Source organism: Ranitomeya variabilis, chromosome 4 (genome assembly GCF_051348905.1).
Source record: "Ranitomeya variabilis isolate aRanVar5 chromosome 4, aRanVar5.hap1, whole genome shotgun sequence".
NCBI lineage: Eukaryota > Metazoa > Chordata > Amphibia > Anura > Dendrobatidae > Ranitomeya > Ranitomeya variabilis.
Genome location: NC_135235.1, coordinates 650937736 through 650950510, shown reverse-complemented (window position 1 = coordinate 650950510; position 12775 = coordinate 650937736). Strand labels below are relative to the sequence as shown.

At 42.7% G+C, this 12775-nt stretch overlaps 2 protein-coding genes across 2 annotated transcripts in view; both read right to left on the bottom strand.

Annotated features, from left to right (window-relative positions):
* LOC143767043 (uncharacterized) overlaps window positions 1-8613 on the bottom strand; it is a 75425-nt gene extending 66812 nt beyond the window's left edge. Inside the window, exons 1-2 of the mRNA XM_077255065.1 lie at window positions 8569-8613; window positions 2431-3717 (exon numbers count right to left, since the gene is read on the bottom strand). Coding sequence (XP_077111180.1) covers window positions 2431-3717; window positions 8569-8613 — 1332 coding nt within the window. The remainder of the gene's footprint in view (window positions 1-2430; window positions 3718-8568) is intronic.
* LOC143766170 (oocyte zinc finger protein XlCOF7.1-like) overlaps window positions 1-12775 on the bottom strand; it is a 235386-nt gene that overhangs the window by 214008 nt on the left and 8603 nt on the right. The window contains exons 2-6 of the mRNA XM_077253637.1: window positions 11017-11166; window positions 10708-10887; window positions 10501-10624; window positions 10329-10417; window positions 9219-9309 (exon numbers count right to left, since the gene is read on the bottom strand). Coding sequence (XP_077109752.1) covers window positions 9219-9309; window positions 10329-10417; window positions 10501-10624; window positions 10708-10887; window positions 11017-11094 — 562 coding nt within the window. The 5' untranslated portion in view covers window positions 11095-11166. The remainder of the gene's footprint in view (window positions 1-9218; window positions 9310-10328; window positions 10418-10500; window positions 10625-10707; window positions 10888-11016; window positions 11167-12775) is intronic.

Here is a 12775-nt window from a genome sequence, read left to right as displayed (position 1 = left end):
CTCTATGTACATGTTTGTGGTCGTATGCTTACATTACTATATACATTATGTGTGAATTGACCACTTATTCAATTTCATTGTCCTCACTCTAGTTAGTATAAATTGTGCCATCACCCTAAATACCTGATATATTAGTTGGGGCATCAACATATGTGTATCAAGTGATCTGCATTTAGGACTTTATTGTATCATTGATCAGTATACATAGAATCATAGAATGTTAAGAGTTGGAAGGCACCCCAGGGTTGTTTGATCGAACCCCCTGCTCAATGCAGAATTCACTAAACCATCTCAGACAGATGTCTGTCCAGCCTCTGTTTGAAGACTTCCATTGAAGGAGAGCTCACCAACTCTTGTGGCAGCCTGCTCCACTCATTGATCACCCTCACCGTCAAAAAGTGTTTTCTAATATTTAATCTGTATCTCTGTATATTTTCAGTTTCATTCCATTGCTTCTCATGTTTTAATGTTTGCTTTTTTTTGCTGCTGCATCACACTGTTGACTCATGTGCAGTCTGTGATCTACTAGTATACCCAAGTATTTTTCACACGTGCTGTTGCTTAGTTCTATTCCTCCTATTCTGTAGATGTCATTTTCGTTTTTCTTGCCCGGATGAATCTTGCATTTCTCCCTGTTAAATAACATTTTTAGTCGCTGCCCATTGTTCAAGCTTATCTAGATCCATCTGAATCCTTTCTTGGTCTTCTCTAGTGTTAGCTATCCCTCCTAGCTTTGCATCATCTGCAATTTGATTAGTTTACTTTCAGTTGCATTTGAAAGCATTACTCATGCCCATGAATATGTATATTTTTTTCACTACTTTGAAGGTTCTACATATTTTTTTTTAGAATTAACTACATGTATTTTTAGTGTTGTGTGTACACCTGTCTCCTTTCAACCACCACATACCCTCTTGTATATTTAATAAAGGTTTTTAGTTCAGGACCTCAATAGTGACCGGTGATTGGCTGAAGAGTTCACAATAATGTCACACAAGCCCCAGGGAAACCCAGGGCCAGAATCACTGGAGCAGCGCCGGTCCAGTAGGTGAGTATATGGTGTTTATATTTTACAAGGGGGAATATAGTATTTAAGAAAGGGTTGTCAGAGAAGTGGACAACCCCATAAACATCTAAATAAGGCTGGGTTCACATTACTTTTTAAAAGTCTGTTAGACGTCCATTAATGCTGCCATTAAGCTCTATTTCGGGTGCATCGCTAGCGCATGCCCAAAATGGGCATGCGCTAGCGATGTGCCATCATTGAGTGACGGACCCTGAGATGCGGGCTGCAGCGTTTCCAGGTCCGTCACCACTAGCGCAGATAGAGCATCTGCTAGCTCTATCTGCGCTAGTGATATGATATGTCGGCACTTGCGTTAACACAGCCCGTTTAACGCATGTGTTGAACGGGCTGCTTTAACGCAATGTGAACCTAGCCTAATAGAAAATGCCTGCATGTAAGCAGATATGTTTGAAAGGAAACATTTATTATGTAATGGTAACAACTAAATTTGAGATTCTTTTATACATATTAATAGAATATACATGGTTGGTGCATTGGCATGATAAATATGTTCTAAAGCTTTTTGGATAAAAAAATATTGCTAATTGCATACATTACTAGTTCAACTGAGCAGATTGCATCTTGGAAACTTGGCCCATGGTCCTGATCAGTGGTTTCTGGGGTGCACAGGAGCTGCACAAATTTTGTTACTGATAGAGATCCCAAGCTTGACTTATGATTAGTTGGACTGGAGATATGTCTGCCATCTGCACCGGACAGACGAAGTCATGCCAACCCCGTGACTGAAATGCTGCGCCGGGGAACCTGTAAACTTAAGAAATTCACTTAGCTCTTGTCCATGACCAGAGAGCTCTCACCTGGATTATAGGCCTGGGTTGCGTGAAGCAATCTACCCATCTGTACTTATTAGTCATAATACAGTTCTCCGAATTGCTTTCCCTTTCTAGTTTATCACATGGAGATTTACTTTGACTGTATTTGTACAATTTTTTTATACTATTTGTCCCAAAAAAATGAAGCAAAAAGTTAACAACAATTTCTCTGGGGAGTTCTACTATTATATTTATTGTGGGTAAAACTTTTTTAAAATTCTGAAAACTGAATATGGCTTCTTTTCTCTGTGTTTTGTATGGGCAACAAGAACTTTGGTTAAAATTATTTCCACTTTCTGAACTCGAAAATGGGTGAATTTCCTGATGTGTAACAGGATATGATTTTGTTCAATATTTTGTTATTTTCCAAATTTCGAACATAAAAATAGCTTCTCCACAATCCTTTATTGTTTGATTTTTTTCTCTAAATGTATACGTAAAAATGATTTATAAATACAAACCTGACTTGACCCCTTATCTGATGTCTGGCAAGATTTGTCTTAATGCTATAATATTTCCTTTTATATATTAAAAAGCTTTCTTCTCAGTGTGACTTCTCTGATGTTTAAGAAGATCTGATTTCCTAATAAAACAATTACCACATTCTGAACAGGAATATGGCTTCACCCCTGTGTGTATTCTCTGATGTTCAACAAGAGTGGATTTAATGCGAAAACATTTCCCACATTCTGAACATAAATATGGCTTCTCCCCAGTGTGAGTTCTATGATGTACAACAAAAGCATATTTAAAACTAAAACATTTTCCACATTCAGAACATGAATATGGTTTCTCCCCAGTGTGGCTTCTTTCATGACTAACAAGATATGATTTATTATTAAAACATTTTCCACATTCTGAACAAGAGTATGGCTTCTCCCCAGTGTGAATTTTCTTATGTCTTTCAAGATAGGATTTATGGTTAAAACATTTTCCACAATCTGAACATGAAAATGGTTTCAACCCATTGTGAATGCTCAGATGTCTAACAAAATGCGATTTGTGCCCAAAACATTTACCACATTCTGAACATGAAAATTTTTTCTCCCTTGTGTGAATTCTCTGATGTTTAACAAAAAAAGATTGAGCGCTAAAACGTTTCCCACATTCTGAACATGAAAATGGTTTCTCCCCTGTGTGAATTTTCTGATGTGTAATTAGACTGTATTTTTCCTTAAAACATTTTCCACACTCTAAACAAGAAAATGCTTTTGCCGCTATGTGACTCCTTCGGTGTCTAACAAGATCTGATTTCTGGTAGAAACATTTTACACATTGTGAACATGAAAATGGCTTCTCTCCTGTGTGACTTTTCTGATGTCTGACAAGATCTGATTTACGTTTATAACATTTACCACATTCTGAACATGAAAATGGCTTCAGCACTCCATAAATTCTCTGACACGTAACAAGATTTAGTTTACCGGTATAACATTTCCTACATTTCGAATATGAAACTGACTTCTCCCCTGTATGAATATTCTCAGTTTTAACAAGATTTGATTTGACGCTGTAATGTTTGCCACAATCTAAAAAAGAATATGTTTTTTTCTCTATATAAGTTTTTTGGTGATCATAACCCATTTTGGGATTCCTACATTGCTTAAAAGTCTGTGAAGAATCATAAGGTAGGACATGTTTTAGAGGACCAGATAAATCTTTGCTGTGAAGTGTGCATGGTATATTTTGTACAATTGCTTTCTCTTCGTTTGTATCTTGTATGATACCACAATCATCACCTTTACAATCTGAAGACATTCCATTTCCTCCTGATTTTCTGGTACAGTCATCTGCCAAAATAGAACTGATTTTATTATACTAGAAAAGTTCAATAGAAATTGCAAGGTATGTAGTAAAATTCAATTAGTAACGGACTATTTTGGAAGTGATCAAAATCAAAAGAGGAGACCTCAGAGTAAGACCAGCAGACTGACCTGCAATTTTTCACTTCTATGTCAGAGTCTATGTTTATAACCAACATTTTATAGTGAAAAATTTGGTAGAGAATCATAAAGAGACCTGTGACTTACTGCTATTAGGTGGTGTCCATCTCACAAAATCCCTGACAACTGCATAGACTTTAGCACAGAGCAGGGTAGACAGGAGAAGTCTGGTAAATTGGTAATGTAATTAGAAACCATGACTTTGATGCACGAGCAGAGTGAAATTGGCACCCAGGTTTCTCATGCAAAATTTTAGCTCCAAGTTCTTCCCCACCAAAATACACACACATAACGTCACTCTAACACCACTGACTACAACCAGTCTGTAACGGAGTCCTTCGTATCAAATAGTTTATTTGTAGAAATATCAGATTGTGTGGTTTGCAAATGTTGTGACAATGATCAAAAACACAGAGACTCCAATTCATCAAAGGGCTTATGCCACAATTCTGGAATAAATGGTGTTGAAAAGTTTAAAAAATTGTTGGGACTTTTGGCATTTTCATTTCACTTACAACAAGCTACGCCAAAGTGTAGGGGCTTGACATAACAGCTCATCTAATGCATGACTAGCTCTGGGGTTCCTCAAGCCGGAAATTTTACTCCAGTTCCTGACTGGAGTAATATTTGCGTTGAGACACATAGAGGCAAGTGTCTCTTAAATACATCAACATGCTCCCTCTTCAAGACTGGATTGAATATTGCTCAACTTGATAAATCATGGTCTGAGTGCATCTGAAAATAAATTAAAGTTTAAGTTTTTGATGAAAATATACCATTGGTATGGCTAGGGAGATTTAATTTATCCCTATGATGTGCAAGCTTTGTTAGATTAAAGTGCACAAGCCTGGAGCAGAGATAACTGGATCGATGTGTTTTACCCCCCGCACTATAAAATCTGTATATCAGAAACAGCCTATGACAAATGGCAAAAAAAGCATAGGAAGAATGCCAAAAAAGTGATCTTAGATCCCACATCACGGCTGTGTGCATCATCTTAGTCACCAAATAGTGGCCACAAACTAGTTCTAGACACTAAAATGAAAAGTGTATACAGTACATTCACATCCAGTGACTCACAGGTGCCAAGTTCTCTGTTCTTTTGCTTTCCATTTTCATCTCTATCCAGCCCAGACCACCACAAAGCCTTCTTCCAGCTACAAATTCTTTTTTCTCAATAGCCCTCTCAGTATCCCCAAAACAGTAAGAGTGCCCCATTTTGTGGGCTACAAAAGAGTGCACTAGTGCTTTGTTGGTCACAAAGTAAAATTGCTCTGACACAGCAATAACTCCCCTATTGTGTCCAATGTAAGGGGCTGTGAAATAGGTAAGCGTATGACACATCAATTTCACTGACTCCGATTAACGACTCTGACCCCACACAGCCCTGCCTCACTACTGAGCATGTGCATAAACTGCAGCACAGATTCATCTCCACTATGACTCCACAGCACTGGTCACTACAGAGCATGTACATAAAGTGCAGCACAGATTCATCTCCACTATGACTCCACAGCACTGGTCACTACTGAGCATGTACATAAAATGCAGCACAGATTCATCTCCACTACGACTCCACTGCACTGGTCACTAATGAGCATGTACATAAGGTGCAGCACAGATTCATCTCAACTACGACTCCACAGCACTGGTCACTACTGAGCATGTACATAAAGTGCAGCACAGATTCATCTCATCTAAGACTCTACAGCACTGGTCACTACAGAGCAGCACAGATTCATCTCCACTACGACTCCACAGCATCGGTCACTACTGAGCATGTACATAAAGAACAGCACAGATTCATCTCCACTATGACTCCACAGCACTGGTCACTACAGAGCAGCACAGATTCATCTCCACTACGACTCCACAGCATCGGTCACTACTGAGCATGTACATAAAGTGCAGCGCAGATTCATCTCCACTACGACTCTACGGCACTGGTCACTACTGAGCATGTACATAAAGTGCAGCACATATTCATCTCCACTACGACTCCACAGCACTGGTCGCTACTGAGCATGTACATAAAGTGCAGCACAGATTCATCTCCACTATGACTCCAGAGCACTGGTCACTAGAGAGCAGCACAGATTCATCTCCACTATTACTCCACAGCATCGGTCACTACTGAGCATGTACATAAAGTGCAGCACAGATTCATCTCCACTACGACTCCACAGCACTGGTCACTATTGAGCATGTACATAAAGTGCAGCACAGATTCATCTCATCTAAGACTCCACAGCACTGCCTCACTACTGAGCATGTACATAAAGTGCAGCACAGATTCATCTCCACTACGACTCCACAGCACTGGTCACTACTGAGCATGTACATAAAGTGCAGCACATATTCATCTCCACTACGACTCCACAGCACTGTTCGCTTCTGAGCATGTACATAAAGTGCAGCACAGATTCATCTCATCTAAGACTCCACAGCACTGCCTCACTACTGAGCATGTACATAAAGTGCAGCACAGATTCATCTCCACTATGACTCCAGAGCACTGGTCACTAGAGAGCAGCACAGATTCATCTCCACTATTACTCCACAGCATCGGTCACTACTGAGCATGTACTTATGCAGCACAGATTCATCTCCACTACGACTCCACAGCACTGGTCACTATTGAGCATGTACATAAAGTGCAGCACAGATTCATCTCATCTAAGACTCCACAGCACTGCCTCACTACTGAGCATGTACATAAAGTGCAGCACAGATTCATCTCCACTACGACTCCACAGCACTGGTCACTACTGAGCAGCACAGATTCATCTCCACTACAACTCCACAGCATCGGTCACTACTGAGCATGTACATAAAGTGCAGCACAGATTCATCTCCACTACGACTCCACAGCACTGGTCACTACTGAGCATGTACATAAAGTGCAGCACAGATTCATCTCCACTACGACTCCACAGCACTGGTCACTACTGAGCATGTACATAAAGTGCAGCACTGATTCATCTCATCCAAGACTCCACAGCACTGCCTCACTACTGAGCATGTACATAAAGTGCAGCACAGATTCATCTCCACTACGACTCCACAGCACTGGTCACTACAGAGCAGCACAGATTCATCTCCACTACGACTCCACAGCATCGGTCACTACAGAGCATGTACATAAAGTGCAGCACAGATTCATCTCCACTACGACTCCACAGCACTGGTCACTACTGAGCATGTACATAAAGTGCAGCACAGATTCATCTCATCCAAGACTCCACAGCACTGCCTCACTACTGAGCATGTACATAAAGTGTAGCACAGATTCATCTCCACTATGACTCCACAGCACTGGTCACTACTGAGCAGCACAGATTCATCTCCACGACTCCACAGCACCGGTTACTACTGAGCATGTACATAAAGTGCAGCACAGATTCATCTCCACTACGACTCCACAGCACTGGTCACTACTGAGCATGTACATAAAGTGCAGCACAGATTCATCTCATCCAAGACTCCACAGCACTGCCTCACTACTGAGCATGTACATAAAGTGCAGCACAGATTCATCTCCACTACGACTCCACCGCCCTAGTCACTACTGAGCATGTACATAAAGTGCAGCACAGATTCATCTCCACTTCGACGCTACAGCACTGGTCACTACTGAGCATGTACATAAAGTGCAGCACAGATTCATCTCCACCACGACTCCACAGCACTGGTCACTACTGAGCATGTACATAAAGTGCAGCACAGATTTATCTCCACAGCAATGGCCACTACTGACATGTACATAAAGTGCAGCACAGATTCATCATCACTACGACTCCACAGCACTGGTCACTACTGAGCATGTGCATAAAATGCAGCACAGAATCATCTCCACTATGACTCCACAGCACTTCATCACTACTGAGCATGTGCATAAAGTGAAGCACAGATTCATCTCAACGAAAAGCCGAGATCCTTAGATCAGGAACAGAACAGACATTTCTAGGACATTTCATAACTTTCAAAATTCTTATGAAAACAATTACAGCCCATCCTGCATTATACTACTGTACCCAATTTATTATATATTTTAGTAGTCGCAGTCGGTCCAGTTTATACAGACTGCGACTCCACAAGTCCGAATCCACAGCCCTGGTGTCCATCACCAAATAATAATGCCGCCTTTGAGCTCCCCAAAAACAGTTCCGTTCTTTTTGCCCCCGAAATTAATAATACCGCCTATGGAGACAAACTGTGGTGCCCTGTGCAGCATCTGTGAGGCAGCCCTCATATCCTGACCCTTTTTTTGTCTCCTCCTCCACTCTGCAGCTTCAGATGTCCATAATTTGCCTCACCCCGTTTTATGTGAGATGGCAGCAAAGCAGCATGAGAGCTCTAACTAATAGTGCGATTTCACTTTTAGGAAAGAATTCCACTGCACTTTGTTGAGGTTTTTCATGGCTGAGATAGAAGTTGAACCAAGCAGGAGGGATATTTACGAGTCCTCATTAATATATCCCATTACTTTTAAAATTCACTTTGACCCCAAAAAGTGCATCAAAAACTACTGCAAAGCCGGACCTGCGTTGGTGCTGTTTGCTGTGCTGTATGCTGGGTTATTGCATCCTTTCTGCCTGCTTCCCTCCCTGCTCTTTACATTTTCCTTTTCTTGTCTGAACTTTTTTAAAGGTGTTGTACACTACTAGAACAACCCCTTCTTAAACTAAATGTTCAACCCCAATAAAATAATAAAGCCCATACTCACCTCCCGTGACGATGCCGTCCCCACAGTGTTGGCAGTCGCGGTCATAGTGGATGCGATGAAATGACACGTGATGCCCGATGCCCAATCAGCGCTGGCATCACTGTCTCCACCGTCGAACAAACTGAACAAGAAGAAGTCCGGGCAGCAGCTGTTCCCCTACTTCCTTTTCATGTTCAGCTTGTCCTAAGGCGGAGACAGTGACGTCAGCACTGACTGGGCGCCGGGCATCACGTGTCACAACACCGCATCACAGCCCAGGGGAGACAAAGTGCCGACAGCGCTGGAATGGTGTTGTATGGAAGGTGAGTATAGGCTTTATTATTTTACTGGGTCCAAACATTTAGTTTGAGAAGGGGTTGTCCTGGTGGTGGACAATCCCTTTAAAGGCTTCCTCTTGTTCTGTTTATGGCTGAAAACTTCATAACTGGAAATGTTATTTCTGCCTACTTCTTCTATGTAGGACATTTACCTCTCTATTTTATGTTGGTCCTGAATGGCCAAACTGTTTATAATGTAATACTTTCTCATTGCTGCTTTCTTATTTGTTAAAATTGACCTTTAATAAAAACAGATTGAACATAAAAACTAGTACAATTTTAGCAGCTCAAGAAGATTCTGTTACGTCTCTACATTTAGTGGTTACTACTCACCTGTGCTGTTATCTGTAGGAATCTCCTCTTTACACCGCTCATCACCCCTCACATATGTCTCTGTAGTATTAATATGTGTCAGATCTTTACCCTGAAACAAATATTGTAAAAGTCACAGACAGATGGAGAAGTCACATCTATGATCAGATCTAATCCTGCCATCTCCACCGTTCTCATTACACAAGTATAAAACATATAATACTGGTGGATAAAACAAGACTGAGCACAAAACCTTCACAGTTGTCTACACATCATAGGGGAGATCTTATGACACCTTCTCTCCATTTTATAAGATGCACTTTTTTTTCCTCTAAAAATGTGGAGGAAAATGGGGGTGCATCTTATAATCTGGATGTACCTGCTCTGGCTGTGGTGGGGAGGTGGGGGAGCGGTGTCGGCGGAGCAGTGGATCACGGGAGGCTGGAGTCGGCTAACTCCTGTGCCCGCTGCTGAAGAGAAAAGAATATTCACTGCATTTCACTCCCATGGGCGTGTAATGCAGTGAATATTCATTCCCTTTAGCAGCGGGCACACATGATCGTCCATCAGCTGCAGGAAGCCAGTGTCTGCGGCTAACTGTGCCCGCTATTAAAGAGCAATGAATATTAACTGCCCTCCACACACATACTCCCAGCGTGGAGAGCAGCGAGTATTCTGGTAGCTGTCCTCGGCTTGTAACCAGTGTATGACATCACTGCCATGCACTGCTTCCAAACATAAATAAGCTGCTGGCATCAGAACAACATGCTGCCAGGATAGTGATGAGGGGGCCAAGAATACAGGATAAGAATGATGGGGCCATGCATACCAGGATAGGAATGATGAAACCAGGCATACCAGGATAGGGATGATGGGACCATGCATACCAGGATAGGGATGAGAGGGCCATACATACCAAGATAGGGAAGAGGGGGCCATGCATACCAGGGTATGGATGAGGGGGCCATGTATACCAGGATAGGGATGAGGGGACCATATATACCAGGAGAAGGGGATATTAAGTACAGAATTGACCACTTTTTTCACTTCAATTTTTTTAACAATTTGTTCGTCTAAAACCTAGGTGTATCTTATGGTCCAGTGCGTCTTATGGTCCGAAAAAAAAGGTACCTGAGGAACATTGCCATTTTCTTGTTTACAGTCCCATGGAAGAAGAGGACGGGGACATCTCTCTGTTGTTGTCCTCTTACTGGATACAACTGGAGGAAAAACATACAGGGACTGAATTTATTCTTTACATACAGATAATTATAGGCCGTGTGTATTTAGTCCTGTCTATTACCTGGTGATGTGAGGAGCTGGGGAACCTCCATCATGGCATCCTTGTACAGATCTTTGTGTCCTTCTAAATACTCCCACTCCTCCATGGAGAAATAGATGGCGACATCCTGACTCCTTATAGGAACCTGACACATACAATGATAACGTCACCCCCCCAATCCCTTCATAGCATTACTGTATAATGTCCCAGCATTCCCAGCAGTGTCACCTCTCCAGTCAGCAGCTCAATCATTTTGTAGGTGAGTTCTAGGATCTTCTGGTCATTGATGTCCTCATGTATCAGGGGGTGAGGTGGAGCCTCCGTGATTGGGCTCAGGGGTCTTCCCCATCCCTCAGACACAGGGTTCTGACAGCGCTCACTAGAGGTCTTCTTCACTACTGTGTAATCCTGGTTATGGAGAGACACATTAATAAATCTCACTACAGACATTCCCAGAGTCCTCACCTCTCCAGTTCTGTCTATCTGTTATTCCCATAGATAAGAATGATGTAATATGACAACATCAGAATCTCTCACCTTTCCAGTAAGCCAGAAGAGGATCTCTAGGGTGAGGTGTAATATCCTCTTCGCCATCTTGTCCCTGTCCCTATCCATCCTTGATGGGTCAACCAGGAAAATTCTCTTATATAGAATATCTCCACTGAAAAGATCTGATATTGTAGGGACCTGAATGGGGAGAAGATGATGATGTAACATTATAAAGACCTCATGTAATAATACAATTACTGGAGATAATGAGGAGAACATATCAAGAGATATAAATTGCAGAAGTTGTATTTTCTCCCTTTGGTGTACACAGATCATTAGGCAGATCTTTTATGTTTGAGGTCAGAGCACAAGGCATCTTCACATGAATGCTACACCCAATCACTGGCCACAAAGGTGATGCCAGCATGTATAAGATATTACCACTGTCATCCACCGTATGGTAAGAGTCGTAAATACTGGGATCCCACTGCAATCAATGTTGAAGTTGCTGTGACATAAACAGTCTATAAGAGAACGTGCCTCCTTGGTATCCTATTATAATAATACGTTATCCAACCCGATTTGCAGTCCCGGGGCTGGAAGTGTCAGGACACTTGCTTCATACGGGTTGGTACAAATACAAGGTGTGGTGAGTGAGGTCTGGTGTTTTTCTCAAACAGCGAGCGGTGCCATAAGTGACGTGACCGGGGTTCATCTACTACGAACACCAATGACCTTTCTCACGGGAGCTCAGCGCTACACAATGCAGACGCGCGATTACGCTCCTGTCTAAGTGTGAGCTGGCTGGCATAGATAGTAGTCGCATCACTGATGTTACCACTATCCAAATCATCCAGATCTTCGTGGGACAGTATGGATTATCTTAACATTGGACACGGGGTGAGGAATACGGTGTTAGGGCTGGCAGAATTAACCAAATAATTATAAAGATAGTAATAAGGTGCGTTCGCAGCCCGGGGTCCACCATGCAGAGATGGAACCTGCTGCTAGGTAATGGCGGCACTATATGGCGGTACTACGCCAGAAAAAACACGGGTTCCGTCACCCGGTATGAAGTGAAGCGAACTCTGTTGCTTCACAGAGATGCAGAGAAACAAAGGAAACGCTGTGCCCTGTTAACAGTCACAGGATGCAACAGATGGACGCTAGTGGGATCCCTGAAATTCACCCCCACTATGCTGGTGATTGATCTCGCTCTGATCCTCGGTGGCTTTTGAGCCCGCGCCTGAGGACGCCCTGAGTCAGATGCTGAGATCAAGTGGGAATTCCCACCCTAAACTGACCAGTAGTGTTAATGTAGCTGAGAAGCCATTATAAGGTGCTGACTGCTTGCTCCACTCACCCTAATACCCAGACAACAACCAAAGGGATGGGGATCAATTTGGAGCATTCATCAGTATCAATCTTTCAGCACACACATACATAGTCAAGTCTATACTAGTGCGTGGCCGAGCGGCCATGCGAACCTTTTATAGTCGCAACCTTCCAGGACCTTCCTGGTGGTCCAATCAGAGCTGCTACAGGACCTGGGCATGTGACCTCTGATCTCCAATGAGAGGTCGTCCCATGGGCATGCTCAGTAGATGAAAAGCAGGGTATGTCCCTGGAACGTCAGCTCGCTGGTTACAAAGGCTGAACCTGGGATGGCAGCTGTAACCAGACGCACAGTATCAGCTTGAGCCAGATGCTGGGACCGATGTCTCTGCTGAGCAGACTCCACTGCGGCTGGGGAAGAATGGGAGACCACAGAGGACATGGTGCGAGATTCCCCATGTGCAGTGGCGGG